General features: G+C 40.1%; 2 protein-coding genes across 2 annotated transcripts in view; both read left to right on the forward strand.

Annotated features, from left to right (window-relative positions):
- fbl (fibrillarin) overlaps positions 1-7,143 on the forward strand; it is a 7,872-nt gene extending 729 nt beyond the window's left edge. Inside the window, exons 2-9 of the mRNA XM_083919168.1 lie at positions 1,463-1,609; positions 1,896-2,027; positions 2,279-2,373; positions 2,603-2,773; positions 3,172-3,304; positions 3,556-3,668; positions 4,139-4,284; positions 5,898-7,143. Coding sequence (XP_083775294.1) covers positions 1,463-1,609; positions 1,896-2,027; positions 2,279-2,373; positions 2,603-2,773; positions 3,172-3,304; positions 3,556-3,668; positions 4,139-4,284; positions 5,898-5,922 — 962 coding nt within the window. The 3' untranslated portion in view covers positions 5,923-7,143. The remainder of the gene's footprint in view (positions 1-1,462; positions 1,610-1,895; positions 2,028-2,278; positions 2,374-2,602; positions 2,774-3,171; positions 3,305-3,555; positions 3,669-4,138; positions 4,285-5,897) is intronic.
- A 711-nt stretch (positions 7,144-7,854) lies between these two features.
- The window catches only part of dyrk1b (dual-specificity tyrosine-(Y)-phosphorylation regulated kinase 1B), a 48,799-nt gene continuing 29,185 nt past the window's right edge, over positions 7,855-27,468 (forward strand). Inside the window, exon 1 of the mRNA XM_083919163.1 lies at positions 7,855-8,534. The gene's annotated coding sequence lies outside the window, so the exon portion shown is untranslated. The remainder of the gene's footprint in view (positions 8,535-27,468) is intronic.

The raw sequence follows: 27,468 nt of genomic DNA on the forward strand, positions 1-27,468 counted from the left end.
AAAGCTGAATAGCGCTACACCGCAGACACATGTTGCAGGACGTCAGAGGACAGCCAGCCGTGGTCAAATTTCGCTGTTGGGGAAACTGCTCTGGGTGGTTATACAGTTGAATAAGTATTTTTCAAAGCAAACAAAAGCCCACGACATTGTTACAATTCAGAATCTCCAACCGTGATGTCCTCCTTGGATCTGAATCAGGTTTAAAGGTACTGTTCTGGGGAGATGTTTTTGTCAGCAGGCAGCTAAAGGCAGAGCAGTGCTGGCTACTTAACAATGGATGTGAACGATGCTTGTTTCAAAAGTTTCAGAAATTGGCTTTGCAAAGGAAACTCAGCATGCCTGTCATTCCTCAATAATATAAACAATTTTCCACAGTATACTTTAAAAAAAGGACACGGACCGAACAAGGGCACCTCAATCACATGTGCAGCTCAGCAATTGGTGGTTGGTGTATGTATGCTCCTATGTATTGAAATAAAATGCAGTGGTTTTGCCACTACCTTGTAACATAATACTTTCTTCAGCAATGGTCTGTCACATATTTAGTTCTTCAACCTGTTGCAGTCAAATTTTTATAACTAAGTAGGGTTGTGTAATTCAACAATATATTATCAAAACTACATACTATCGACATCTGTGTTTTTATTTTCCATGCATTTTCTATTGCCCTGTCAATATTAGCCTACATCATTTGGACAGTGCTTGACGTTCTGATGCATGTTGTGTTCATTTTTGCCCTGGGCGTGCAACCGTTTAATCAAATCTTTAGTTGTAAACTATTAGGCCAAAAGTCGCCAACTTGCTACTGTGTGATCAATATGAGTTGCTCCGTTTCAACACAGTTAGCCTTTAAAATGTGCATGCAGGCTGAAAGAGCAGTTTCCACTGGCCACACACTAATCCCACTGAAAAACTGCAGCGCTGTGCCGTCCATCTCAGTCAGGAACAGAGAAATGTCAATGTGTTCAATGTTATTTAGGACAGCACTGTTAATTTTGGGCTCGGGCGTTTTATTGGTCGAAACGAATCAATTAATTGAACCAATCGTCAAATCAAACAATCATTTCAGCCTTATTTTGTACTAAACGTTCGGAGAAAGATGAGAAAATGGTACTACATTTGTCAAGTATTTAATTCACACAGATATATACAAAAATGCTTACCCATGTGGTTATTTCATATTAATCATCAAATCACCAGAAAGTATGCTTTGAGATGATATATCATTAGTGTGCTATGAAATTACCTGAGATATAAATTTAGACCATGTTGGCCATGGCGCCCATTATAGGTAGCTGCGCTTCTATTGCGCCCCGTCCGAACGCACTTAAAGGGGTCTCGCTCTTGGTAGCTCCCACCATGTTTGAGGAGGTGCCCAGTAACCGTAACAGTAAGTACATGTAAAGACTGTCTTGGTATTCCACACTCTCCTAATGCTTCCTATTATCTGTTTGTTTTTCAGGGTTCAGTCCTCGTGGAGACCGAGGAGGCCGGGGAGGTCGAGGAGGATTTGGTGATCGGGGAGGTAGAGGAGGATTCGGTGGGCGAGGAGGAGGATTTGGTGATCGGGGAGGCAGAGGAGGATTCGGGGGGCGAGGTGGAGGAAGAGGTGAGACTAGAGGAAGTGGCTGTGTTAGTAGTATCAAGTGTTGTAACTATCATGTCATCTGTATTATCACATCACGCACATTATTGTAGATAATCAGATGTGGCACGACAACAGTCTTTTCAAGCAGTTACAGAACATGCAATGTTTTTCATTTAAGAACACATGCATAATATTACCGAGCCATGTCACACAGGAAATAAATCGACTGTTTTAGCACAACAAATGACTATAAACCACAATAACAGTGAGTGAGTTTTTGTTACCAGGTCAAATGTCTGTTTTTCAGGTGGATTCAGGTCCCCAGAGGGCGGAGGATTTCGTGGTCGAGGGGGTGGCAGAGGCACCCCGAGAGGGAGGGGTGGCCGAGGAGGCTTTGGAGCAGGGAGGAAGGTCTTGGTTGAGCCACACAGACATGAAGGTTTTTATTATTATTAAACTCCTTTGGTGCTTGGGTTAGATCTTTAGCGGCCAAGTTCAGGCTGTGATTTGTTCCCCTTTTGTCTATATTCTAAAACTCAGAGGAAGCTCAATATGACTGTAGGTACATTAAGAAAAACATGAATATTTCTATCTGCCCATATTTGTCTGATTAGATTTAGCAGCCATTTTAAAATGGACTAAAATAGTGTCCTCCAGACACTGACGTGTGATGTGCTTGTGTCCACTCAGGAGTGTTCATCTCCAGAGGGAAGGAGGATGCCCTGGTGACCAAGAACATGGTGGTAGGGGAGTCCGTGTATGGAGAGAAGAGGATCAGTGTGGAGGTGAGTTTATTGTTTACACTAAACACGGTGGTCAGACAGTGTAGGGAGCGCATTGATTTTGCATTAAGGTACTATTTGCTGCATTGCATTGAAAGCTATTAGTTACATAATGGGTATGTTTATCTGTCAAATAAGAACACCCCCATCAGGCTTGAAGAGTCCTGGTCCATAGTGTTATGGCAAGGCTTTGTCAAATTGAGATTGTCTGTTTTCTTACTTTGTCTTTTAGGAAGGAGAGACTAAGATTGAATACAGAGCCTGGAATCCATTCCGCTCCAAACTGGCAGCAGCCATCTTGGGAGGAGTAGACCAGATCCACATCAAGCCCGGAGCAAAGGTCATGTACCTTGGCGCTGCCTCTGGCACCACAGTGTCCCACGTTTCTGACATTGTCGGACCGGTGAGTACCGCACACTCTGTTGATCTTCATTTTGTAGAATCCCATTACACACCCAAAAGCTATGGCCTTTTTAGCCTAAATTTCTCAAATTGGAAAAAATTCACAGTGGCTGTAATTTTTATTGACATGCCAATAATGTAACATTGCAAAAACTAGTCAAGATTTCAGTGTGTAGAAATGACTTGACACCCTGAACACTTATAATTAAACTGAGGATTGAAAGGCAAAGTTGAACCTTAATTTAACATTAAGCTGAGCCTTAAATTAATTTAACAATGACTTGGTGTTAATTCCTTGAGGGTAAGCAAAATATACATATTTTTGTACAATTTGTTTAAGATGACCCTTTTTTAAGTTTAAAGGTTACACAGATGTAACCGTTGTCTTGTGTGTTACAGGAAGGACTAGTCTACGCTGTGGAGTTTTCCCATCGATCAGGCCGTGACCTTCTCAATGTGGCAAAGAAACGCACCAACATCATTCCAATCATTGAAGATGCTCGCCACCCACACAAATACCGCATGCTAGTTGGTAGGTAGTCCTGAGCCACAGCAGTAACACCACACAGGTCGGCAGAAGACACTTTGTAGAGTTGTCATGTTTCCAACAGCAATATCTGTTCTGAACAAACGGATCAATCATGATTACAATTTTACCGAATTACTTACAGAATACACACTTGTTAATTTTACACATTGGTACTGTAGCTTGATAGATCTATCAACATTGATAATAAATGGTTTGCTTTGTGTCCAGAGAGTAATGGTCTTTCCCTCCTCTAGGCATGGTGGATGTGATTTTTGCTGATGTCGCCCAGCCTGACCAGACAAGAATTGTTGCTTTGAACGCTCATAACTTCCTGAAGAACGGAGGACATTTTGTTATCTCTATCAAGGTACATTGATGTCTGCTCTCCAACCTTTAACTCAAATTAAACTCCAGTTATTGTGTAAAACTAGTCATGTGATGGTGAAGTCCAGAGTTCAGTATAAAGCAAGTGTTAAACAGACGAGACAAAGCTGACTGTCTGGACTGATGCTGGGTGTTTTTGTTTTTTTTAGATTCTTTTTTGGCTTTTTAAAAAATGGTACAGCTGGATGTTGACAGGAAATGGGGCAGAGAGAAAGGTGGCAGCAAAGGCTTTTAGGGCCGTCTGCTCTACACAACAAGCTACTGGGCGCCCCGAAAGGAGTTGTTTTTAATGGAAGAAGCCCATTATACTTTGATATATATTATATCTTAATTAAAGTTGGGGCCCAAAGACATGTTTAGGATATTGCTAGGGTTGTACTAAATGTAATTTTATGTGTAGTTTTGATCATAATTTTTTACATATGGAATGTTGTCTTTTTTTCTATACTACAGGCTAACTGTATAGACTCGACTGCGGCCCCAGAGGCAGTGTTTGCATCAGAAGTGAAGAAGATGAGTTCTGAAAACATGAAGCCACAGGAACAGCTCACACTGGAGCCCTACGAGAGGGACCACGCTGTGGTGGTGGGCATTTACAGGTATGTCAGCATCAGACTGCTCTCCCCGACCAGCTCATAAATGGTGCTTTACAGAAAGACTAATGTTATAGTGAAAACATATCTTCAAATTGTTCTAAATGATGTACCTATATGACGTAAAATAACTGACTGCACAAGTATCCACCCCCTTAACCATGACGCACCTAAATTATACCTGCTGAAGCTAGCTGCTTCTAGGAGGCTCCTAAATGGAACAGATAATCTGTGTAAATAAATTTACTGTTTCCTTGTATGTATATTTTCTTATTCTCTTGGATTATTATACAATATATACTCAGCACTTACCAAACATGGCAGCAGACACATTGGCAGTCTCACTTGGGGCAAAATACCTGCTTTTATGTTTGGTCAATAACTTATGAACTGAATGAACGATAACTATTTATTGAAACTTTTTGTCTGGATTCCTTGGATCATTTCTCGTGTTTTGCTGTAAGCCACGCGGTTCATAAGTTTTAAGATTACTTTAAATATTCACATTTCAAGTTGTGACGATGTGGCCTATTTTATATTGACTCTCCATAAATCAACTTAGCTATGAGCTATCATAACCAAATGTGGGGCCTGCATTGATGCTTGATCTGGGGTTTGCATGTAAAACTCTAGGGTCACTCTGCATCCAGGAGATGCCACAATCTCATATTGACAACACTCTTCCTCAAATAGCTGGATCTGGTATTGACAACAGGACCGAAATAATGTAGTCAGACACTTGTAATAACAGTTGGAGTGGTCAGTGATTGACGGTGCAGAGTTTCCCTGTTCGATTACATTGTAGCTCTGTTCACAGCGGCCAAGCTGCAGTGCGCACACTCAATACTGGACCAATTTCAAAGAGGTTGTTCCCATTAGTCACTTATACAGAAATACAGGGGGAAATGGGGTCCAGGTTGAAATGTACTTAAATTCCACTTTAAGATGCTGCTTTTACTACAGCTCCATCTGGTGGACTGTGACTGTACTACAGTAGTTCTGTAAAAGGTGAAAGTTTCACCAAATATGACATAAATAAAACTGCTCATTTTAATTGACAGCCTAGTAGCGACGTGTGATTAGAGAAAACGCAACGTATGCTGTCAGGCTGGGCTGTTGGCTGAGTCTCACCCAATCATGTGTTGGCGTAGTGCATCATAGTCAATTGTTGCATGCCCCTTGCAGGGTTTTAGCCTGCATTCACTGTAGTTGTTGGTTCAAGATGAAAACATAGCACTATTTTTATAATAATTCTTGACAAATATACCTGTATTAAAATATAGACCTACAAATACATTTCTGGATACAAGATCAGGCTGAAATTCTGCACACAACTGCTTAAAGGGTCATTTTGCTTTATGACAGTTTGGGTCGTAGTTTTGGCCTTTTTTTTTGGATTAAAAGGCATTGAGTTGCGCAACAAGTAAACGGACAAGAACAAATGTTCATGGTACTGCTCCAGAGCTCCATGACTTGGGCTGTACTAATGTTCCCAGAGTTGAGTTGTTGTGACAGGTTGAGACAGACTATTCTAAACCGCTGCAGTCGGCTCTACATGTATAGTGCCTGTTCTTTTTCATAAATTGTGTTAACATGCCCTCTTTTCCCTCTCTCCTCAGACCTCCACCTAAACAGAAGAAATGAGGTGTGGACGAAGGCACGGGGAACTGATTACCATTTTCAACCACCATCTACTTTTTTTACTTTGAGTGTTGTCCATTGCCCTCCTCTTCTGGCCTGTCATGCCATGAAGGGATGGTTAGCGATGGTCAAATTAGGAGTGGTTTCCTGTTTCTTTTTTTTGACTTCCCTGACAGCTAACTGACTAAGAACCCCACTGCTTGAGTCTTTCTATCTCAGATTGTCATCTGAGTTTATTGCCAGATTGGAGCAGGTCATGTTAGTAGTAAATGTATAATATGTTACGGTTCACATCTGTTATGCACCAGTGATGCGTATATCCAACTGATACCTGTGTTCCTGTGCAACTACACACCAGGAGGAAGACTATTAGAAAATAAATGTGGAGGGAATTTTTATTATTCACCTGCCCCCTCCTTGTGAACAAGGTATTTTCTACCATGAGGAGAATTTCAACAGATGGGATAAACTACTTACTTAAAAGCCTTGTTGAAAGACTTTTATGCAGTTGCCCAAGTTTGAATACCTACATTATGATTTTGGCTCCAGTGGGGTTTTGTTCAGTCAGTACTTGTATTTTAATATTTTATTGTCTGAGCTCCTGATCCTTTTCCGACTCAATGTCTTTTTTCCCTCTCTTCATGATGTTTTTTTGCTCTTCTTTTTTGTCCCCTGTTCTTCCGATTACTGCCTTTATCAGGGTGCTTCTGATTCCAGATAGCACAATCCCGTATTGGTAGGGATATTCCAATTATCCACACCTCAGATGACTTGTAGTTATCTGTTACAACATATGTACAGTAAATCATACCCACAGTTTGTAGGTAAGGAGACCTGGATTGTTTGGTGGTGAGGAGGTAAACTTGACCCTGTGTGTGTACAGACAAATATAGATGGTGACTTTTTCACTGACTTGTAATTTGATAGTAGTTTCTCTTTTGTGTCGGCATATTATGAAGCAGGATGGCTGTAACTTGTAACTTTTTTTGTTGCTTGGACAGTTTACTTTTGTTTTTGACATAACTGAATTTTGTTTTAATAAAATGTTTATAATTGATGTTGGTCGGTTATAACATTCGTCTAAATAACCCTGTATATACCTTTTCAATGGGATTCCATTGCTAGGCAACAGCCATGGTCCTTAACTTCCTGTCAGTTGATGTTCACTGCAACAGGAAATAAACTAGGACACATTTAGAATGTTTGTTTACATCTTTGAAAAGGTCTATAGCTACCAAAATAAATGGAATATTTACCTTTACGCAAACTATTGTCATTTTGACAAATGCATTCATTACAACCATTTCTTGGTTCTAATAAGCACTGGACACCCTCCTGTTCAACCATACGTTTGTTGGAACAGCGATGATGTCCTGTACTGATAAATAAATAAAAGTCCTGTACTGATATCAATAAAAGTGGAATTTAGAGATCTAATGTGGGGGGAAATTGTCTTCGGACACTCACTGTCTGTAGATGCTATATATATATATAACGTTAGTCATGCAAAGCGAAAACCAAACATGTCGTACATAGTTAACCAAACAAGCCTGTACACTTGTCAGTTGTTTTTTTTGGGCAACATCAAAATCTTTCGCATGGTGAACTAATTTTATGGAAGCCCATTTCCCCCAGTGTGATTGGAAAAAAGTATGTCATGAGTTGGTATCACAAAAATACCGTTTCATTATTTTGATAAGTCATTCCAACGACTTACAGGATCTTTTTTGCCATCACACTGGCGGAGATGGGCTTTCATATCATTTAAAGACCGACTTCTGGAAGTTACTCGTGTGACTGTCCGCGGTGGATTTGTTTTGGCAGCCATTTTGTGGGAAATGTCTCTGTTACGCGCGCCGGGCCGTGCTCGCCTGGTGTCGGGAGCGCGCTCTCAATGCAGCCCCTCTCCTTTGACCGATATTAACATCACGGAGGGGCTGGCCAGCACACAGCTAGCTGTAGCTGTGCCTGCTAAAATACATTTAGTTCTTCATAGCGTCTGCCTGTACTGTCCAGCGGCCAACCGTCTGGTCGTTGCCCGCCAAGCAGCCTGCAGTTTGCGGACTGTCTTCCTCTAAACTCCAATGGCAGTATTTTATTAGACGGCTAGCATGCTAGCTCATAGCTAGCTAGCTAATGTTAGCATCTTGCCTTTTAAATTAATTTAAAAAAGCTGACTTGTTAATCAAACTGCTGTAAGTGAAAGGCAGCGTCTTGTTTAATCTGAGAATAAACCTCGAACGAGTAACAGTTGAATGAAGTTTGCCGGAACGACAGAAGAGTGAGTCGGAGGAGTCCGTGGTCGAGGCGGCGGGCAGCCCACCTCCCCTCAGGCTCGGCTATAGCTGTGTCTGCGCCGGCAATCAGTCCCCATCGACACCCGCTCTCTCTCTGAAGCTCCGGAGAATAACGCACTTTTTTTTACTGGAAACTTAATCTCTCCGGGATTTTACCTGCAACTACATTCTGCAAAACACATTATTTGGGATTTCTTGCTGTGGAAGAGGGACGCCTGACCCGGGGGAGGGGGCTCGGTTCGTGCGGACGGAGGGAGATCGGGGTTCCGAACATGGCTGCTGCTGCTACGCGGAACTTGGTTCGACAAACCGCCTGAGGTGAGAAATAGCCGGTCGGCATTGTCTTTTTTTTAATTCATGTATGCGTTTGGGGGCTAGCTGGTTCTTGTCTCTTAATGTGTGTGTTAGAGGCGTGACAGTCAATCAGTGGAGAGAGTGCTCCATAGCATAATGTAACCCCCTTCCTACAGTTATTCGCCCCTGTCACCCGGCCTCGTGTCCCCATTCCTCTGTCACTGGGGCAAAAAAAGCTGGCTTCGATGAAATAGGTGCTCAGCGACAATGGGGTCGTGTTGAACATTTAAGGCTTGGCTTTCGTGGCTAGAGTAGCTGAGACGTGCATTATGATGATGGACTACATAACCTGCTTTAGTAGCATGCAATGTCCTCTAAGTCTAACTGTCCTCTCTAGTTTACCCTGGGGCTGTGTCGTTTCTACCAGCTAAACCATCTGGCGAGTTCATAAAGAGGCTAACGATTGATGCGATCAGTGCATATATGTGTGTGTATGTGTGTGTGTGTATCTAGGCAAGCTTCAGTAGCAGTGGTATCGCGACCTGCCCCTGAGTTAACGCACGACACCTAAAAGAAAGGGAGAGGATGCCGGTCAACCAAAGGGAGAGGTGGGAGATGAATGGATATGTTGCTACATAATCGAAACATGTTGATATCCCCTAGTATACAGTAGCTGGTTATATCCTGGATGGTGATGGTTTTTAGGTATCAAAGCAGCCAGCCAGCAACCCCCGACTGTCCTCTGCAGATCTGCAGCAATCATCTGCTACAGCAGCTAACGCTAGCCGCTTAGCTTAGCTGCTGCATCAGCCCCAGCCCCTACCCTGCCCTGGAGTAGAGGGACACAGGCACTCAGTTGCCGGGAGATGGCTGCTCCTAGGAAAAGAAACTGGACTGTGAGGAGACCAGTGCTGATGCACAGATGGAAGACATCTTTGACATCTCCTCTTGGTTTTGTCTATATGGGTCTATGTGGTCCTGATTTCTCTGATTGCTCAACAGAAGCTGTTAGGGTCTGAAATCGTTACCGATTTAATTAAGGTTTGTCACAAATTATGCCCCCCTCCCTCTCTGCTGAAGTTGGGGTTACTATTTTCCTTATGGTGAACACATGAGTCTCAAAATGGACATTTCTCCCCAAGCACTTCTGCTTTACTTCCTTCTTTTCATTCATTCTTATCTTCCGAAATCAAGCTTTGGGAATATAGAACTACTAGTGTGAATGATTTTGTCCACGTCCATAAAAAATGCCATAATGGGCAGCCCACAGAATGGATTTCAGATGGGAGAAAGGACACATTTCTCCAGGTTGAAGCATTTATCAGAAGTGTGTTACGGACCAGTTAGGATGTGCTTATTCGATATGAGTTTCTAGTTGAATTTGACTTGTAATCCAGGTGGTTGCAGTTTAAATGAGCTACACAGGACTTAAGCGATATTGTTTTATTTTATCTTACCAGAAAACACTAGATTAGAGGCGGAAAGCTGAAATAAGTCTGAATGTTTGCAGAATGTTGCTAATATTTTGTTTTGTAGAAATCCCTCCACAGTCCGAGTAGCACCATCACGATACAGTGAAAACAGCCAGTTATGGCACTGAGCTCTGTTCATAACGAAATCTGTTCCAGCTGAACCCGATGCTAAGTTTCAGTCAGCCACAAGTAGGTATAAGTGGGAAAAGCACCTGTGCCCAGTTGGCAGATTAGTCCTTTTCCATAGCACTGTAAGTGTGCCACAACCTATTAACCATCATCGCCAACCTGAACATGTACGAATTCTGTGATTACATTTATTAGTCACCAAACTTTCCAATTGGACAAAAAAAAAACCACACAATATAATGAAACTTAAATGTATTAAATGTTATATCATTGGTGTTTAGGTTAAGATACTGTGAGGCTAATATCTTGCGACATTATACTTTGCAACCAGCGATCAACTATTTTATTCCACCGATTATTCCATAAGAAATACGTTTGCTTAATTAAAGAGCAATAGTAAATATACACCAAAGAAGATAAGACAGGTCTCTTAAAATGAACAACTAATTGGTTTCCTTTTTAGAAAAATCAACATTTTTATTGCTTAAATTGCATGTAATAATATCAGTCGAATCCAAAACCCGTTTAGTGCAATTAAGGATATTTGTGATATTGCAATACTGCAAAGTATAATAGAACAATATGCATGAGGATTTGTATTTCCAAGCTCAAAAATAGACTTAATATCAAGTCAAATCTAGTCAGTTGGATCCCAGTCTGGGTGCACAGTGGGAGTGAAGCATCTAGGAGTGGCTCTTGTCGATGCCAGACTTTAGGCATTCTCTCTCGCTACAAGATAACGCTCCATCCCACTGACACAATGTTAAGTACATTTTTGGCTTGCTTTGACCGCTGGAGGGGTTATGCAGTCTGTCTTTTTGCCTCAAACAGCCAATGGACTTGTTCCTGACTGACAGCTCTGTGGCAACAAGTTCAGGCCCTTTGTATGAGAGCTTCAACACACTCATTTTAAAATTTTGTCCACTCTGATAGACTAATTCCAAAACTTACCGGGAACTCTCTATTTTTCTCCTTATCCTTGACTCTTTCATGGTCCTGTTCCTCTCTACAACCTAGGACAAAGGCACTGTTACTCAAGCTGAAACTTTTTCATCTTTGTCTTTGCTTCAGCTGCTGCTACTGCCTAGTGTGGATCTGTGTCTATTTGCCTCTGTTCACATCTGTCCATTGACTTTACGTGCATTCACGCCCCCTCTTAATATTGATCATTTATAATGCAACTGAAGGGTAGCATCCATCACATTTCATCTGGAAATTGCAGTTTGTGGCTGACTATTGTGTGTGGAGAATGTCAGTTCAACCAATTTGCTCCTTATCGTCGTAATAAATGGATAAATAATTAAAACATCAGTTGCTTGTTTTCCCCTGACCATCAGTTTAGCAGCACATCCGGACAAGCTGGAAGTGATTGGTATATTTGATTGAAAAATGTAACAACTTCAAAATAGTTGCCAATTCATTTTCTGATGATGTACTTATTGATCATTTCCATTAATTGTTTCAATTTTACATTCATTTGTTTTTTTAGTTTGATGTTTGTCAAAACTATGAATGTTGCGCCTATCTGACTTTTCCAGCCCCAACACTGGGCTTTGGGCCGATACCGAGCACCAATCTGATACCGTGTTTCATTAAGCTGTGTACCTCACTGTGTGGAAGGGGCTGGGATCATTCTTTTATGTGTAAGGCAACATCTCAAGTTTTGCTTGACTTAAACATTGGTCGGCCGATTAATCAGGCAGATTAATGCCCTTTTGAGATAATCAACATCATTCGATGCCTGCGCTCACAAGGCCGATAAACAGAAAATCTGCCCACACACCAAGGGAATGTTTTGAAAACGACATGAAAGTTATAGCTTACAACTAAACACAGACCCAAAAAAAGGACTATATGATTTAGCTGACCAATCATTGCAAGCATTCTTTGGTGTAATGAGCCGTGTGAATGGCCTGCTACCGCAGCAGCTATAACCCATACAGTGGTGTTGTGAAGACAAGAGTGGTGTATTTCACGTAGTTGGCTGTTGAGTGTGCCGAGATGCTTCCGGTCACATGATCAGCATTGAAAGAAATGGAAATATCAGTATCATTTTAAGGGTACTGGTCCTGGAAGATTTCAATGTCCCGGACAAATGGGAGAAATTTCAGTCAAATATTGTGTTTATTGGGTATTAATAAAATTGTTGGGCAGTCTATGAAATGTAGTTTTATAATATTTTGTGTTGAAAAGTAGGCTAATTTTGTTTATATATTTTCCAAATAAAATAAGTCCTGTCAATACATTTGCATGATTAAATGATAAAACTATTTTAAATAATGAATAAATTAGTGCTGTCAAGCAATTAAAAACATTAATCAGATTAATTACATGCTTTATGATTAATAAATCTAAATGATTCACAGGTATCAATATTTGACATGAGAGGCATTTAAAAATATTTAAATGGAATTTGTCAGATGAGTGTATTGATGAACAGACATGTTTAGGGCTGGATCAAATATTGAACTCCATTTCAACTCAACGTGAGAGTCTTCAATGTTTTTTGTTGTCATTTCCTGTTGGGTTTCTCTCTTCTCCCTTGATCTCTGATCACACACACGGTGCTCAGCAGTGTGTTAACTTGTTGCTCTCACTACCAATATACTGTAAGCTGCTCTATTTGTATAACGTTAAGATGAAGAAACGTACATGCAGGCTGAAATTCATCGCAGTGTTGTGTCACTGAAGTCTGCCAGCCACTAGGTAAATTTATTTACACTGAAACACTGCGGCGCTGTGCTGTCCATCTCAGCCGAGAACGAAGGAATATGGAGTTAAACTGTAGCAGCCTGGTGTCTTTTTCAGGTAATTTAAAGAAGCTGTACTGTGACATTCAGAACATTAATCTAGCCGCAAACAACTATTTCCTATGTAACGATATTGTGAAGGATTGTGCAGTGAATGAAGTCACTCTCCCCCTTCTGTATGTAGTAATCTGAGCTTCTCTGTCATTTGTTGTGCATGTTAGTGCATGTGTCTGTGAAATAAACATTATTTCACATATTGGGGTGAGAGCCGTGTGGAGGCAATCCCAGTGTGTCCATCCATCCAACTGCAACCGCTTGTCCCTATCGGGGACGCGAGCCGATCCCAGCTAACATCGGGCGTGAGGCGGGGTACACCCTGGGCAGGACACCAGTCACATAGAGACAAACGGACACAGACAACCAATCACACTCACACCTACGGGCAATTTAGAGTCATCAATTAACCTAACACGTGCACTTCTTTGGACTGTGGGAGGAAGCCGGAGAATGCAGAGAGAAACCACGCAGACGCGGGCAGAACATGCAAACTCCTAAGAGAAAGGCCACAGCCGGGATTCAAACCGTTCGCCCACAAACCATGTCCATCTCCCCCTTTTCAGTATTTTCAGAAAAATGCGTTTAATAAAGGTATACAGTGAATTTAGTACGTAACGCCGTGCTGCGTTATGAAGAACTATGCTGCTTGATTTGTATGTTCAGTGACGTATGTAGTGCCGGGACATCGTAGAGAATTTTTTGAGCCATTATTTGTTTCTGCGATTAATGAATCAAAATGAACATGTTATTTTGGACACCCGAATGTGCAACTATTTGAATATTTGTTTGTTGGGTAGGCATTTGGTTTTCAATTTTGGGATTTGGATATTTGTTTTTTTTTAATTTTCTAAACTGTAGAATAACTAATAAAATAGTGCTTTTAATTAAAATGAAGGACACGTGTTGCAGTGCAGTGTTTTACAATTCAGCTCAGTGTGAGAGTCTTTTATACTGTGTTTTGCTGTCATTTACATCATGTCTCTCCTCAGGCTGCAAACTTGCTCCTGCTACCAATATTAGCGCCTCTGTTTCAACAATGTTAAGCTTAAAAAACTTATTACATACTCCACTCATTTGTACGTCATACTTAGTATGAAAAAGTATATTTGTAGTACATAGTTGTAGTTACTCAGCGTTGAAGTTAACTGTAATTAAGAGAGATTCCAACTGTTGCACCCGGGGTCGTGTTGAACTTCATACATAGCTACTATTCTACATAGCTGCTATTAAATACACTACTATATTTGTCAGTGCATTTTTAGTATAATACAATCATTGTAGTTCCCACCAAATTATAAGCCGAGGCTTTCTAAATTATGTTAACATTCCAAAAAATCTAAATGAATCGTCCATTAATTCTCATTAAAACAACAATATAATCTGAGACAAAATGAACTGTCAGTTGTTGTAGATTTTACCATACTGGTTAATGCCATGGCTGTGATCCATTTAATATCTCTGGGTGTATTAGGCCACCTTGAGCAATGATGCAAATCAATGAGCAATGACTGCTTAATGGCAATATTGGATTTTTATGGTTTTTGCATAGATGTGATGATTTAGTTTGTTGGATTAGCCAAAACAGACTTTTTTTTTGTTATTTTACACTAACTGTTCCTCAATTGATTCCCCAGATATGTTACTATATCACAACATATATTGATATCATGATTAAAATAATTACCTACACCGTTTTAAGGGGTTTGTGTGTATGTAACATCCCATATCTGCCTTATTCTGTCTGTTGTTGCAGGGTTGAGGTTTCCGTACTTTGTGGCGCTCTCTCCTCTGGACATGTCCATGTCTCATGGCGTCCGAAAGAAAAAAGTTCTTAGAGTGGTTGCAACAGAGCTGTGCGCACTTACGTACATCATCAGGGAAAACAAAAACCTTTCTGGTGAAATTGGTGTGGCTGATTAATCACACATGCAAAAGAAGTTGTTTTCCTGTCATGTCTTCTTAAATAAAATTATGCTGTATGTGATGCTTTGAGGTTTGTGTGTAAATAAAAGGACAGCTCGGCCATGATTTTATACCATGAATGTAACCTAACCACAGCGGTGTGAAGATACTAAACCTAGGATTAATGTCAATTATCATGATACATGCTGTTCACTATGACCCAAGAGTTTGGTCTACACACTTGCCTTTAAAAACTCATCCCAACCTTCCTATGGCTTTCCAGTGTCTTCTAATGTGCATGCATGTGTAATGCATTTATATTTCATTCAGAACTTTTGCATAAACCTTTTTCAAAGCAAAGGTGAAAATAAGTTAAGCAATCTGAAACTAACCCCAACACCCCTGAAACTGACTAAAGTTAAAGACACAATACTTTTCTTTGTTAGGTTTAAAGCAGAGTTTTCCAAGCGGTGAGGCATGCCTCCCCAGGTGGGTGTGTAACAGTTAAAGGGGGACACAGGGAGACAACAACAATTGTAGGATGACAATACATTTAGGGCTGTCCTCTAATAAAGAAATTAATCAAGTCTTTGATTTAATTGACAGATCTGTAAAAGCGAGTTTCTCCACGTAGAATCATGCCAAAGCAGTTTCCCTGGCAGCTCTTTCGCGGCCAAACTAAAAGGTAGTTTCACCTTTGGCGGCTTAATAATATACCTGCAGCCAATATACCTGCAGCCGTTTCCAGCATATGGCCGTGTTTAAAACAACATCAGCACTACATGAAATAACGCAGGCCCTCAAACAGAATTTTCAAGTTGTTTTTTTAAAGGTTGGGATACCTACTCTGTATTTACAGCTTCACGTTAGAATCATAAGATACCAACGTACGCTTCAAGGTACTACATACGTCATATCGCCAAACCCTTCAAAATGAGAATGCTGCTTACTCTTAAGACTTCTTCATACTTCTTCCAGTGTGTTGAATGAGTCCAATCCTATGCAGTCTTTTGAAGGTCCCTGCTGTGGTTGTTTGAGTGGTTGGGAGATTTTCTGTTGAAGTTTCCCTGGCCCTTTTTTAATGTTTCAGTTGTACAAATATGCCCTGTTACTTACGCTCGAAAAGCAATGTGGGTGCTTCTGACTGCCAATTGTCTTTGAATTGGGCTCCACACATCAGATTACCCAGCGGTTTTATGCTATAATCACATCGTTTTTGTAAAATCCTGGGGCGGAAAGTTTGGTTCTTCCTCTCTGTCACTGGGTTTCCATTACGTTGAAAAATTTTGTTGTAAGAAAGCTTTTTTTCCTTTATTTGCTTAACTGTCTCCCTCAAGTTTGATTTCTTTTTATCAGTGTCATGCTCTTCTCCTGTACACGTAGTGTGTGTTATTCACACGGAGTAACACACGAGAAATTAGGTTCGTTTGTATTGACACAACAGATCTCCCCTCTAATACTATAATATAACAGAATCGGTATTTAAAGGTTAGGCCTTAATTGTGAAACCACCTCGTTGAGTGTTGACAATGCCAGCGAGGTCAGCTAATATCACCAGACACTGACTACCTAGCCATTTTTGGAACTTTGTATGGGATGTCTGTTGGAAAAAGGACTGAATTATTACTTTGAAAAAGCAAACTTTTTAAGAATGGGGGGTGGTAAACATCGTTTTCGTACGATCTGTTTTCGTGTGGACAAGGCCTGAGTAAACGAGCAACAACAGCAATAGTGAGCCCGTGTGTTCCCCCTGGCCACCACGTTTAAAAGCGACAGCTTGGCATCACAAATCACCTGTACATTTATCGAGTGGTAGTTTTTGCGATTGATGAATGCATAATCATTCATGGATCGTGCCTTCAGACGCACATGAGTACAATCAATTGCTCCAACCAAAATTTTTTTTTTAATTCGTTTTAAGAATCCACTTTGATCTGTTCTTAATATGTGACTGCTTATGCTTAATGACAGCTGAGGTTTATTCATTATTTTCAGCTAGATTTTGCTGTGCTGCACTGCAAATACACAGGCTCAAATTTGCGTACACGATCTCAGACCAGACGTGAGATTTGATCGTAGCTCACGCTCACGTCCAAATTGATAAATGCCGAAGTTTGCCAGGAAATGGTCGTACGCACGTTTTTCTGCCGTACGTTCTTTTGATAAATGAGGGCCAGTGTGACTAATGGATATCTGAATGCAAGGTGCCTGTTCGCTGTCTTTAAAGTCCCTGTGAAGCGGAAGTTGGACCCTCTTCAGCATCTGTAACGTATCTGTGACATATTCAAGTAAAACAAAATTTGAGCAGTATGCAGCTCTAAGAGAGAGTTAGATCACTTGTTAAAAAGTGGACAGGCTTATAGTGTGTCCTCTTCTTATTAAACCGTCCATCTGAACACAGTGCTTACATTGCCATGAACCATGGATTATAAACAAAACAAATATCTAAATCTTAATTCAGAGATCCTTGACTTTCAGCCTTAAGGATCAGTTGGTGACTGCTAAGGATAAATTAATGACATAAATTAAAATTAAAATGGTGAAAGAGTCAAATAGTTGGCACAACAGTTTCCTGAGATTAATTATTCAAGAAACAGTGAGTTGCACAAAGTGTGGAAGGGTTCAGCCTTGTTTTACTTTTAGTGTGTGATTATCTCCCAATCAATGGAGGGGTAGAGTTCCACATTGTAAACCCTATGGGTTAGATGGAGACTTGTGAATGCATTTTTTATACAGCGTGTGTGTAAAGAGTGTACATTGCTGCAGACAGAAGTTTCAGATTTGTCTTTAAAAACACAGACCCTTCTTTTTATTCATGATCATCACTATGACATTGCCACAGAGATGCATTGAGTCCAAAAAAAGATGAAAGAAAGTGCAAGTTATCCCACAATCATGAGTCAAAGGAGGAAACTGCGTTATAGCAGATTGCATATGTGGACATATTTGAAAGTAGAAGATGCAGTGATAGATGCAGTTTGCATGTGAAGGTATTTTCTGTGAAGACCTGTTATGATTTCAGCTTTGTTGTTCCCTAATAAATTTAACGCACTGCAATCGAAGTGAAAGCGCAGCGCTTATTTAGTCAGCAACCACTAGTAGAAGTGTAAAAGTGCCCGCATGCTTCTTCAGAAGTACTTGTCGGATGGTCAAATAACTTCGGAAACCCCCTCACACCTTTGTGACATTGGTTTCGGGTTCTGTGTTTGAACACTTCTGTATCGAGCAACCATGGTCTCACCATGGTTTGTTCGTTTCTAGTTTGGATTTTCTTTGTTTTTGATGGTTCAGACTTTCAGACCAGAAAAAAACAAAACAAAATGAGCCTTGGGAGCACACAAACTAACATTTGGTCTGACAACTTTATAGAGTCAGTTTAAAAATAACAAAACTTCCAGCACTTTTAAATTATTTTCTGGGAGGATGAGAGGAAAGTACAGAAATAGGGATGGGATCAATGAATTATCAATCATTTGTCTATAAGAACTGAGTAAACTTTCTGCGTAGGAGGGCCGTGAGATACGGTTGATAACGCTGACCACAAGCTTGTTAGTGGACCAAATTTGTCTTTGTTTACGTTTTGTTAGGGAGAATACTTTTGTTTGGAGACTTACCCTTCATTTCAACCAATACATGCCACATTCTATCCCTTTATCTAATACTTTAATTATCAAAATCATTTACATCATGCTGAACACAAGTGTGGTGAAATTAAATTGTACATTACATTAAATACACATAAATTGACGTAACACCCCTTAAAAATATGCTTTCCCGGTCCAAGCCTCGTATTTGCCGCAACGCCGCAGTGCCATGTTCCCCGTTGTTATCGATGAAAAAGATGTCTAACTGACGTTAGAGGTGATCGTAATTGTTCACATGTTCGGCCCGTTGTTGTCTGTTTTGTTTCAACAAAGCGTTTGGACCCAGAAATCATATTTTGAAAGAGTGTTACGTCAGACTTAACAGCCGGATAGTAACAGTCAGCCCTTTTAAATACAGTAATGTCATAGATTTCACATCCACATTCAGGTAAAGCCTCTCGGCTTGTGTGGCTTTATTTTATTTGTCTCACTTCAGGTCTGTCAATCTCTCTCTCTCTCTCTCTCTCTCTCTCTCTCTCTCTCTCTCTCTCTCTCTCTCTCTCTCTCTCTCTCTCTCTCTCTCTCTCTCTCTGTATGTGTGCTGGTAATTTGGGCGAGGGGGTTGTTGCATGTGACCCTTCCACCTGTCCTTACTGGGACTCTATTTCTGGGTCTCACACTGAACCCGACTATGTCTCGCCTGGCAACAGTGTGTGTGTGTGTGTGTGTGTGTGTGTGTGTAGATGCGCGTCTGGGTGTGTGCGGGCTCATATGGACCGGCTGTAACAGCAGAACAGTGACCCAGTTGAACCCTTTTGCTGTGACAGGGATGAAGCTAATGTTGGCACTAGGCTTCAGTTTGAATGAACGTGACATGTTGTTGGTCTGAGATATGTTTTTTTTTAGGATGTGGTGGGTGTTGTCAGATTTGTGTTGTGTTCTGCTTTTTAATGCAGAGAATGGTTAGACTACACTTACAACTCATCAACAATGAGAGCCTGACTTAAACCTGTTGTGGTGGGATCTCCTCAGTTGTTTTCATTAGATCCACCTGTTTATGACCTCTACAAACCCTCCAGTCGGACTGTGGTTCAAGTGGGATGTCTTGGACTCATGGTTGGTTGGATTGATGTTGCCTGTTTTCAAGTGAGGAAGTGGCATCATTAGATTTTGGCTCCTCTATCTGGACACATATTAAAATGATCATCGGTTCTTGCTAGACTCGTTGATGTCTTTTGCGTAGTTGACACAGCCCTCAGTGACAGGGAAATGACAAGGACAGATGTTTCGATACAGGTCACAGGACTCATTGAATGCTTTCAGTGTGAAAACAGAGTGATTCATATACTATGGTCTTCAGTCACCAGGTATTAACTTAACTTGTATGTATGGGAGGTTTTGGATGAAGTGTCGGACAGCGTTCTGACCACCATCATCAAAACCATCAAATGTTTCACAGGTATTACGTGGTTCACCATCGAAACATTGTGGAGAGCATCTGGACAGGCCGACGCACGGCAGCAGGGTTTCCACCCGTGTATTGCGAGGCCAGTCTAGACTCCCACCGAATCTAAGCATAGAGAATTTTTAAGATGTTTATAAACTAAAATGTGTTGAACAAGTAGCCATCTCTAAGTCAGTGCGTAAGGATAGCCAGTGAAAGGGAGAGAGAGCGTGTGAGTGTGTGTGTGTGTGTGTGTGTGTGTGTGTGTGAGCGGTGATTAGGCAGTTAGCAGTAATGTTATATATGATCTAAAAGGGAAAACACTTTTTTTACTCAGTCATCTATTTCAATTACATGTATTTAGTGTTATTCTGTGTTATGCTGTCTCAATAAAGCTTGACACTTCCTGCAGATGTTTCACTTTTAAAAAATAAACTATTACACGTCTACTAATATTAACCACTGGTTTCGGTTTACATGTAAAGGTAAATATGTTATTATAATATCTATGGGAATGAAAATATATATAATTCGTTAAATACTGAGGTCTCTTGTATGATTTTGTGTGCAAGTTGGTGTCTGATATAATACGACACATATTAGTAATCCTCCATAATGCCTGAGCATGTAAGACATAGGGACCCATTTAAAGTTAAATGTAATCTTAAAACACTCCAATGGCTCACTTATTTTTGAGTAGGCTATTTTTGAAGTATAAAGAGTGAACAATATGTTTTTTCCTCAAATGTTTTTATACTATAACATTATTTGTTTTTTGAAATTTCTAAATGACAGTTCAAAGCATTGGTATCGACAGGAGTGAAGGAAGTATTCAAAACTTGACTTGCATTCAAAAGTGTACTGAAGTAAAACTATGCAGACATTAACATCCGAATTTGAACACTTTTTTAAAGAATGTTTTTAATGTAGCATTATGTAAAGCACTTTGAATTGCCTTTGTGTATGAAATGTGCCCTACCAATAAACTTTCCTTTACAGTAAAGACACTGGCACACAGTGTCTTACAGTATTGTCATGTATTTTATTATTGACTTGTTATTACTGATTCATTAATGCAGCATGTTTTTTTTTAGTATTTTCTATATTCTTGGGTATTTCACTCGATAACAATGCGTCATATTTTATATGTTTATTATAGGTTCTCAATTTTTTTTTTATCTGCAACCACTAACCAGAACTTTATTGGGTCGGGTTATGTTTAAAAATAACCAGTTTTTATGATGTTAAATGGGCGTTGGTCTCGGAAAGTTTCAGAAATTGCCGTTTTTATGATGCCCACAATTGTGACACAGGAAATTGTGGACGGTTATCCTTATAAATGTAGTGATGTAGAAGTGTAATGTAGTAAAAAACTGAAATCCTCAAGGAAGTGCAAGTCACCCAGGATTGAACTACAGTATACGGACCATAAATGTGCTTACACTCTGCTACTGGGAAGTTGTTCATCAGGATACAGGATCGATACCAAATCTGGTATGAATTTGTCAAACATTGCCACACATGTCCTTTTTCTCCCAGTTTGGAATGGCCAGTTTCCTGTACACCGCAAGTTCCCACCGTAGACAGCCACATGTCTGCTTTGATCCATTTGGCGACACTCACCAGCCATTTATTCTCACTGATCACTGAGGATGTTCAACAGGAGGGTGTAACGTGTGTATGGGTTCACAACACAGTGAGAATACTGGGGAGGAAACACTATATAAATACTCTATATCTGCACATCGTGTGATACAGAGATGGCAGTTCAGTTTATACCAAAGTGACGAGAGACGCAGTTGTCATTTTGGTTTTCCAGAGGGCTTGCTTGCTTGAAGTGACATTTGAATTAACAAAAGAACGCATGGATTCACTTCAAATTTGAAATTCAACAGAAATGACGGGGACATGACGTAATGCTATGAGCGACACAGGATTTTACCAAGTTGTTCGTGCGATAAAACAAAGAAGTAACAGAAAAGAAGGGTTAGGGGTAGTTGTCGCACACGTGATCACAATGTTTCCACACGTCTTTTATTTATAGCCTGTTTTCTCTAGGTTCAGCAACAACAACTTTGATCCATGTTGCAAATGCAACCAATTCAGGAAAGTTCCTAGTGTTACCTTCAGGAGACCCCTTCCCCAGGCTTCCCCTTAATCCATGTTATGCACTGTCATTGGCTCTACTTCCCCAATGGGTCCAGATTATAGCCTGCTGGATTTAACCAGCGCTCAAGCACTGTCTTGCTAACGCCAAGCCAATGCTGATTTGCCTCTTTGGGATTTGGGCTTTTTATCAGGGAGCTACAAAAACTGTTGGTGAGTTGAAAATCCTGGCTAAAGTCGTACAGTGTGAGTCATAGGCTGTATAAACTATGGACAGAGTCACCACAACGTCACCCATAGGTTTCTGAAGGGCCAAAATGAAGGTCGAAGTGGGCGACTCCTGGTGGCTCCAGCCATTGCCGGGGGTCACAGTAGGCAGGAGGTCAGCAGGGTGTTGTGTACGGTATCAACAAAGTTTGCTTATCCGGATTTGAGTGGTGGCAGTCTGGGATGTAGAGTTGGACCCCGTGCTGCAGTCTGCGCTGCCTGAATTGGAGTTGCTTCAGTGGCTAACTGAAGGTCTCCCTCTCCAGGACAGTTACCACGGCATATACAATCTATTTATGTGGGAAACACTTTACTAAATATATGTCTAACGGAACAATTTGATTTAAATCAATTAAATAACCTGAATTTCGATAACATCGACACATCCGCGATGAGATAATAACAATGACAATCTTAACATTGTTATTCCCCATACTGCTATGGCAAACAGTGCAATTGTTTGTTTTGACACTGAAAAATAGAAGTCAGTGGAGGACTTGTATTTTAATTGTATGTGTAATAAACTAATAATATACTAAAATTTCACTCACTGAGAAAAACTGGAGCACATACTTCTTGAACGCTCCTTTAGTACAATTAAATGCGCAACAAGTCATATTTGTATGATATTTGCATGGAAAAATCCCCTAAAAGGCACCAAGCCCCCTTAGCACGGCCGATAGCTGAGGTGTCTGTGAGGCCTAGTAAAGCAGACGACTAGCAGGTAACGTTAGCCACCTGAGACTTACAGCAGCCACACCCTTAATTATGCAGAACTTTAAAACTTAATATAATTTAAACGATTGAGTTATACAAATATTCACCCCTCTACAGTTTTCAAGTATAAGGCAATTAACTATAGAGACCAAAACCTTCTTTTGTACCAGGCTGTAAACATGTTTATTTTTGATGTAAAGTTTTAAAGGTATTTTAACATCAGACTCCCTTTTGGAGCCAGCCCCAATGGCCACTTGATGAACTGCAGGTTTGGGCTCTGAAGTGTTGGCTTCATTTCTTGGTGTGAACGAGGCATAAGGTTGAGAAACTGTAAGCTACGGTTGAAACAGAATATTGAATAGTTTTTGGTCTGGATAAGAGCCTGTTTGAAATCCAGAATCATTTTCTTATTAAAACAGTCATCAAACAAAAACAGTTCATAAACGGGGACCTTGAAGAATGAAATCACCATTGAAAACAGAGCTACAAAGGAGGGTCAAATGAACCTGCATCAGTACAGTCGCCCATACAATACTAAGGCTAATTGCACAAGCTCGTATAGCCGATGTATGCTTACTAACTGTAATAAAAGACTACAGACTATGTATCTTATATAGAAACTATTTTGCTACATTGTTGATATTCCACTCTTTAATTGTATTTATTTACATGAGTAGGTTTTTCTTCTTAACCATGTTCAGTCAGTTAGTGTTGGGGCAGGATCATTCGAAATCCTTTTCTTTTTATTATTATTTAAATTGAGTATTTCGGTAAATCACCAATAAGCATTGTTTAAAGAAAGTAATGGGTTGATCATTTTCCTACCGGCTTGCTTATGTGTACATTAATGGCGTTTGTGTGTGAAGAACATTGCCGGCACCAGTCCCACAGGCTTTAAGTCAATCTTATATTTTATTCCTCTTTGCCTGTGTCATTCCTGCTTCGCTTTGTTTTTGTCTCTCTGGCACCGCCAAGTGAGAAGGGTATCTCCGAGTGTGAAGTGCTCCCTCCTCCACTCCTTGCTGAAAGCACCCTGCAGTAGCAGCATGGTAATTCTGCTCCTCTATCTTTCCTCTGCATCATGTTTACCTAGCAACAAGCATCACCCGCGGCTGGCCATCCCATTGGTCATTTGAAAACGCACCGGGGACCAATGGCAGGGCTGTTGCCATGGTACAGTGTATAGTTGCCGGGTGGAATTTTGCTGCAAGGCACGTGAGTGTTGGAGTCTGCTTGCCTCCTCGCACTGCCGTTGTAATCTCTGCTGTCTGGTCGTTAGTACAGCTGAACGTGATTTGGTGGAAGCTCGTCAGTAAGTCTGTGAAGGAAAATACTAATCAGTAATAAAGGCATAGCAATGCGTTTCACAACCATCAACAGACAGAGAAAGACAACCGGGGAAGCAGACAACGGGACACGGCTGCATCTAATCCCTCAGCCTTTTTAAGTAAACTGTTGAGAAGCTGCTGTTCTGCCAATGCAATATGCTGTATCACTACCTGTTTGTACTGAGGCAGGATTTGAGGTTATAATAAGGGTAAAAGCTGTAAGAACAATGTTAGTATTTTTTTTAAATCAAACTGAAATAAGCCACTATAGCTATGAATGAGTTTTAAACAAATACATTTAGATACTGATGATTTATGTTGTGACAACTCACAGCACAAAAGAGCTGTAAACATGAAGTGCTTATTCATGATATCCAGCAATACGCATTTATTTATTCATGCAAATTACTGCTGCCCTGGGATGATAGCTTCATCACTGCAAATGCTATGTATATTTCAGTCCAAGTTTAAAGTGTGCCATTTAAACTTTTTCTTAAAAATGATTTTAAATAATTTCTGTTGTTGAGAAACTGGTAACTCTTTTCAGTGCAATACTATTTCTATACAGGGCATGTATATCAGTCAGCATGTATATTATCTTATAAATACATTTGATATGTGCTAAAATATTAGTTTCTACACGAGATGTACATTTTCCTTTATTCTTTTCAGTCCCAATTATTTATCTGTTTGGAATATATATAAATATATATGACCTACACAACTGTTCTGTAGCTTCTCTGTTATATATATATATATTTTTAAATATATGTATGTACATATATATTTTTTATATAACAGAGAAGCCACAGAACAATTGTGTAGGTCAGCCGTATAGTGTATGAATGTCCTGTCAGCTCCAGCACAAACACACACACACACACACACACACACACACACACACACACACACACACACGTTCACCTGTTGCTCATCTGTCTCTAATTGTTTTGCTGAGATAATTGTTGGGTTTGCATGGCATAAGCGTAGAAATGATGAACAGCCCATGTTTCTCTGCAAAAAGCCACATGCACACAGTAGGCTAGTGAAACGCTGACTTAATAGTAGAGTTAAGCTCTGTCCCTTTACCTTTCTGTATATCTGTGTGCCAAGCCACCATCTGATGGCATGTTTGCCCGTGCAGAAATATACTCGACAATAAAATCAAAATGAGTGTGTATGCACAGGTGAAATGGCCTGTTTATGGACTAAACGGTGTGTCAAGTTGTCATCAATCACAGCAAAGTCTGCACAGACTCAGTTCAAGATGTTTGCACAGTTTTTTGGTTGCACCTCATGAGTGCCGCTTTTTAGGGTTTTTTGTGACCTTTGAACCACATGTCTAGTTTTATTTCCTCTGTTTACATTGTATTGCCTGAATACATTCCCTGTTATATGTGGATCTGAGGTTATAGTGCCAACATTATATTTTTCGTTGTGTAATTTACAATTTTTTGTTTTAACCAAATTTAAAATGTTAAGGTGAATGTCACGTAGCATGTAAATGACATATAGTCTATTATGTAAAAATGCTACTTATAAGATGATTCCTATTGCAACTGCTGGTTCATGTACAGTCAAAGTGAAGAAAACCAATTGCGCTATAGTTTTCAACACAGCCTTTTAGTTAAAAATGAAGATCAGCACATTTTATTAGATGGTAATACGTATTGGTAATTCAATTTAGCTATATATTAACTGTTTAACAATATGTTTGGGCACGAATTATCCAAACAGTCAAAAAGTTACCCAAAAAGGACTCTACATATGCACAATGGAAACCCCCCCTACACAAAATACAGACACTAAAATATAGCACTGGATTTTTTTTCATGTAAGAAAAGAAATGACATTAAATTAATTATTTTGTGATTGTTTATTGTGATGGAAGTGGAGACGTGATGGACTGCTTTTTTTAATACAATGGATGGAAGATGATTTTTGTTTAATGAAAGTTGTCACTTGCACGTCCTCGTTCATACCTCTCATGTTTTTGGAGAAAAAAAAACTCTCCACCCTGTCTCCTTGTTTTGGTTTAGGGTAGAAACCCTCTATAAAGCCACTCTATAAAAATGGTATCAGATTAATTCTAAATCATCATCTGCCTCCTCCATTAGCTGTCATTTTATTGAATTTATAGCTCACGTTACCTTTGTTTAGGTTAATTTTTTATCTCTGCTCCCTCATTGCAGTTTGCAAAGTTAATCTGCAGGTGTGGATGGACAGACCTCCAGATCTAATGTCTACACTGGCATTTGCACCCAGTACTGTCTTTAAACCTTTCAGCACGAGTTTGATTTCGTTTGGATCATAGTGGTGCCTCTAGGCTGCAATCACACAGAAGGAGTCACTAAAAACATGACACCATAAGTTGTCTTCCTATAGAACCGTGTTTGTTGCATGCACTTCTCCTTAGCAACATGCATTACGTTATCCTGGCTCCCACTCAGACAGACCCAGGCACTCTGAGCTGGATATTAGGCATTTTTTGAAGCAGACCACCTGTAGTGATACATCTGCATGTCATTACTACATGCGTACATAGCCACTGTACTGTACTGCTCTATAATGTTGCTTCCTGCTTGTTTTTGACTTATCACTTTTAATGCAAGCCCTATAATCATAGCATGTTGTTATGCTATCTTATTTTAGCTGTGACTGGTCAGCTGTTTTTCAGTGTGTGGGAGTACAGCCATTTGAACCCGGGTTTGGGAGCCTGAAGCTTGAGTAGATCACCAAGGAACTGCAGAAACTAGAGTAAAAGGGACAATGCAAAGCCAGCATGCTTAACTACACTTTCCTGGGTTTTTACTATAAACTATTCTTTTTTGAGAAACAAAGGGTTTCTAAATTATTTTATTTTATTTACATTTCTAAACAAATTTGTTGTTATTGCATCTTGCGATTATATACTATGTACAGTATTAGCATATTATGGCTCATATACTGCTGTTTCAGTCTGATGTGCATTAAGTAGAGCATTATCAGGGGATACCTTATCATTGTACAGTAGGCAATTACAGTAAGCAAGCTTTAGTGGACTTTTCACCATTACTTTTTATTATTATAACATATGACTGACTGATTTATCTGCGCAGGTTAAAGATAAATCTCCTTTAAAAAGAACAGACATTTCTCAGTGCAGTGAGTGGCATCTGAGGGTGGCTTTTCCTTTAAGGAGCAGTCAGCTGGTTTATGACTC

The sequence above is a fragment of the Echiichthys vipera genome, assembly GCF_963691815.1.
Source record: "Echiichthys vipera genome assembly, chromosome: 8".
Taxonomy (NCBI): Eukaryota; Metazoa; Chordata; class Actinopteri; order Perciformes; family Trachinidae; genus Echiichthys; species Echiichthys vipera.